Raw genomic sequence first — 5,197 nt, forward strand, 5'->3', positions numbered from 1 at the left:
ATCTATGCTCAAGCAGTAGTTCACCGTAATCAGAAGTGTGTGGACGCTGATGGTAACCACTTTGAGAACCTCTTGTAGTTGTAGAAGTCAAACATGACTTGTATTCATCTTTTGTTATTGGTATATATTGGGTATTACAATTTTAATAGTTTTTCCCTTAAAATGTGTATATTTTAAAGAAATACATTTTTTTGGCACCCTCTGTATGTATATGGAAATATATAGTTCTATCTCCTGTATTTTTTTTCACATAAATGGTGTATACTTTGTATGTATTCTGAAAATTTGCAAATGAAAGGAATGCCATATTTTGACCAAGAAGGTTTTTATCTACAGAAAGCAAGGATGGGATGTTTCAACATTAGAAAACTCCTGTCAGTGTAACTTAACCACATTACCAAAGAGGAAAAGCTAAGTAATCACTTCAGTAGCTATTAAAGACATTTAATAAAATTCAATACCTTCTCTTTAGAAATTGAGGCAGAGAAGCATTGGTTTACTCTCTATGCTGTTCTGAAAGTAGCGTGTGTGTGTGTGTGTGCGTGTGCGCGCGCGCGCACGCGCACACACACGTGAACATCACAAACTCAGCACAACTTAATTGAAAAATGAATAAAGAAAAATCATCTGTGATTGAACTACTGAAATTATGCATGTGTATTTTGTCAGAATCACTGTTTGTAATTTTTTTTCTAATAAACTTACTACATTTTAGCCATAACATTAAATTTGTTTCTCTAATAGTATGGAAGATTATATTTTATTTAACCATTCATTCATGTTACAAAATTAAAGTTATGCACATTTAAATTTAGTTACAACATTTACATTATTTCCCTAAGGTATTTCTTAGGATAGAGTTAAAATTTTGGGGTCAATGGATCTGTGATGTTTTTTGATCTCTATTGTGGATTTGCCCTTCTGAAAGATACTGTAGCAGTAGTAGTCTGTGAGAGAGTCTATTTATGTATGTAACATATTGACAGACAAAAAAAAATGGAGAAAATTATATAAATTGTTGTATATAAAGCAACCTGACGTAGCACATTTTTGTAGGTGCTTTTAAAAATGGCTCTGACCTGCTTTTTTTTTACTCCTCAGAAAACCAGGCAAACAAAACAATAGATGCTTCTTCTGTTAATAAGAAAGCAGCTGATAGTACATCGCAGGTAAGATTTTCCTTGTTTCAAATTGAAATTCTAATTATAGTACACAGGAGAATGGATTTCTATCAGTATTCTTTAATACAAGAAAATTATTCTGAGTGTGTTTTTTACAACTCTCCAAAGATTTTCAAACAGCTTCTCTGTAATATTTGGCAAGAAGTGAGTGTCTTTGCTTAGTAGTTCTCATAGAGATAATATTAGTTTATTATATTAACTAGCTGCTTGCATTATATCATTGACAGTCCATGTGTTTGCCTTTCATGTAGTGTAAGTATTCAGTCTACACGTGTGGTTTCCTTCTGACCCATCTTTTTAAGGATCCCCTCCTTCACCCACCCCAACACATACACAGAGGCACCAGTTTCGTTTCTTCAAAGTTGATCAGAAATAGCTTTCTGGAAAGAAAATCTTAGTCTTTCTGAAAGTTTATTAGCACTTTGCTGGTCTTGATATTTTTTCATGTTAAAATCTTAATGACCCAGGAATGGAGTAACTACTTTTTTCCTGTCTTAACAATGTTCTGCCTCCTTTCACTATGTTGCTTTAAGTATAATAGCTTTATAGAGACGTCATTAGGTTCCTGATAGTTTTCTTTTCTTTCCTTCCTCTTAATCTAGTTCAAGAAACTCACATTTTTTCTAAAAACACACAATCTTGAATAAGTCAGGCATGAGTAAATGACATGAATTTTAAAACAGGATATAATGATTTTTAATTATGACTGTTTTGCTTTAAAATGATGGATTTTTGACCAAAACTAGATAATATACCATGGTTTACAGATCAAATTAAAGAATTAAAAATATTTTATTTCATACATATTTTAGCAGTCTTTGTGTATGATATTAAAGATCACAATTGTGATTATTTCTGAGGCTATCTTGTGGGTTTTTGCTATATTTTCAATTAAAAGTATATGGAGTATTTTCTAGAAGATGTGATATAGAAAATATTGATTATTCATTGATTCTTATGTTACATTTATAGGAAGTATAGCCTTACTTTATAAGGTAAACCTAAAACTGAAACATGAATTTACAAATGTCTTTAATTTGCTTTGTGATTTCTTTTGTTTGGACAAGCTAAGTAACATTTTAAGGACAGGAAAATGGACATTGTAATGGCTGTGTTTTATCGTCTTAGAAATGGTGGTTCTTCTAGAGTTATACTGTCAATATGGTAGCCACTAGTCAAATGTACCTTTTTAAATTAAAATGAAATTAAAATTTAATTTAAATTAAAATTTCACTTCCTCTGCCACAGTAGCTCCATTTCAAGACCAGTTGCCACACATGTCTGGTGACTACCATATTAGAAAACACAGATATAGAACATTTTCATCATTGCAAAAAATTATGTTGGATTACTGACATGAACTATATCTAATACTGTAAAAATTTAAGTGAAATTAAAATGGATTAAAAAGTTGCTATAATTTTAAAATTTAAGAAAAATAAAAAACAAAACAATATAAAATCCAATTATACCCAACTGCTTATTATATTCTAGAGAATCCAAAACATTATGTTATTCCACACTTCACACGTTTTAGAATCTAAAACATTTTACTTTATACTGTACTATATAACTGACATATTTGATGAAATGACTTGTATCAGTCAACCCAAAAGTCACCTGAAACTGTGACTGTGTCAGACAGCAAAGACACAGTACAACCAAATATATTAAGCTCTCAGTAGATATTTTACTTGGCTTAGAGGAAGAGGAATTCAATACCAGAGAATGAAAAACACTTTCAACTTGCCAAGCAGTTTGACAAGGTGGCTAACATGCTAAAGTAATGCCTTGTCAAAAATAGCAAAGTTTCAGTTTTGAATGAGTGCTAGTTATGGATATGAATAATAAGTATGCAAGTTGCATTATATAATGAGAAACCATTATGGAAATATCTATGTGCTGCCAGTTATAGAACCGTGCTCTGCTGGCTTGACTTTTCTTGTATAAATATAATTTTTGTCTTTGTGCTGAATATCTCATTAATGTAACATTATTTTTTAAGATATATTAAGAAATGAACATTTGCTATTTGCCACTTACTAGCAAATAGAAAGTGGTGTGAAACAGCCTGTGAATCTTTAGAATATCACTTTCTAAGTACATGTGGCTAATTTATTTTTCCTATGCCAAATCTTACTTAGTTGTACTTCTGAACAATTGAAGTCTAGTATACAGGTTAGAAGGAATCTGGGTGGCTTGTATGGAAATGATTATTGTTTTAATCAGACCTAATTAGGAAATAATTAAATATGTAAAATATCTTTGTGTAGTTCTTGAATGAAGGTTTCTCTGATGTCCTCCAAATAAATATTTGTTAACTTATTTCACATGATGTATTTTTTTATTCATATATCTCATTTTATGTAATACATTAATATATTTTAAATAGTGAAAAATAAACTTATTCATTTATTCAAATTATCAGTATACATTGTAAAACAATGTAAAATTCTTTTTATTCTGCTATCTGTAATTATATTGCCATTTTGAGGGACTCAAGCTCACTCTCAGGGACTAAAGCTCACTCTCAAATTTGTTGATTTGCTAGAAGGACTTATAAGGCCCATAGCAGTTCATACTCGTGGTCATAGTTTACACAGCAAAACAGGTAGGGAGCAAAAATAACAGGAAAAATATATGCATCGAGTGGGGTTCAGAGAACTCAGGCACAGGCTTCTTAGTCCTCCGCTGTCAAGCATTGCATAGGATATGCTCTCTCTTATTAACTGCAGGGACATATGCCCTGGGAGTCTTTGCTCAGAGATGCTTCACTGAGACTCAAGGTCTGAGGTATTTTAGAGGGCTGGTCATATAGCCACATCTTTCTAGGTAACCAGCCATGACAGTCAGGACCCCAGCAGTAAAATCAGGTACACATCATCAGTCTAGATCAGGGGTCAGCAAACCGGCTCACGAGCCACACGTGGCTCTTTGGGTACGTACATGTGGCTCTGAAGTGAAATTGAAAATGAAAATAAAACTATCATAGTTTCATTTATAAAATTTTAAAAGGATATTATTCACATAATGGTGATTTCATTTGTTTTATGGCTCTCGAATAATTTTTAAACTGTTGCGAGGGACAGGATTGGCTCTTCNGAAGAGCGCAATGATAATACCAACATGGGCCAGTGAAGCAACATCCTCCACAACTAGACTGAAGAACAAAAGGACAGCAACTTGTCTGCTCCCCTTCCCTGATTCCCCAATAAAATCTTAAAGAAAAAAAAATCAAGAAAATAGTCTAATAAAGAGCCAGGGGAATGTTAACTGAAAATCTAGTTTAAGGAACATTATTACAGTTCTTTGACTAATTAACTCTTAGCCTTGACAATTCGGTCAAAGAGAGATACATGGTGAATAACAAAACTCTTATTATGGTTATTTAAGAGAGAGAGAGAGAGAGAGTGTATGTGTGTGTGTGTATGTGTGTGTAACATTTTGCTATTACCTGAGTTTTGAGGAATTTTTTATATGAAGATATTTCAAGAGAAAGTAAAAATGAAACTCCCTCATCTGCTTTTCATCTGAAGTTACCTTTTATATTCACTTGAAAATGAAAATGAGTTTCAAATCTAAAATAATGTAAGAATGTGAAAACAAAACAAAACAAAAAACAAAAAGAAAAAAATCTAAAAGAATGTAGTCTAATATTGTATATAAAATATTTGGTAGTAAATCACTGATGTTTTGGTAATGTCTTCAGTGTATTTTAATGCTCTACCATGTAGGATCATTAACCTGAAATTAGTTTTTTGTTAAGTAGTATTTCAGGAACTCCACAGTCCAAAATAGATACTGATTCAATATAAATGAAATAATTTAAAGATAGTTTTAAGAAGTAAATAATATATTTTGCTTACAAAAAGAACTAAGATAATCCAGATAGGGTAGGGAGGAATTGTAAGGTCCTCCTTTTTACTCCCTTAGCCTGGAAAAGCCTCTTTTAACAGGTAGATGTTTACTCTGATTTTTTTTTATTTATAGGTTTATATACCGGGGGTGCCAAAAAA

General features: G+C 31.8%; 1 protein-coding gene across 4 annotated transcripts in view; it reads left to right on the top strand.

Moving 5' to 3' along the window:
• The window catches only part of ATF7IP (activating transcription factor 7 interacting protein), a 120,297-nt gene that overhangs the window by 93,022 nt on the left and 22,078 nt on the right, over positions 1 to 5,197 (top strand). For all 4 annotated transcript variants that reach the window (XM_019643285.1, XM_019643286.1, XM_019643288.1 and 1 more), the window contains exon 10: positions 1,102 to 1,169. In XM_019643285.1, the coding sequence (XP_019498830.1) occupies positions 1,102 to 1,169 (68 nt within the window). The remainder of the gene's footprint in view (positions 1 to 1,101; positions 1,170 to 5,197) is intronic.

The sequence above is a fragment of the Hipposideros armiger genome, unplaced genomic scaffold (assembly GCF_001890085.2).
Source record: "Hipposideros armiger isolate ML-2016 unplaced genomic scaffold, ASM189008v1 scaffold_76, whole genome shotgun sequence".
Lineage (NCBI taxonomy): Eukaryota > Metazoa > Chordata > Mammalia > Chiroptera > Hipposideridae > Hipposideros > Hipposideros armiger.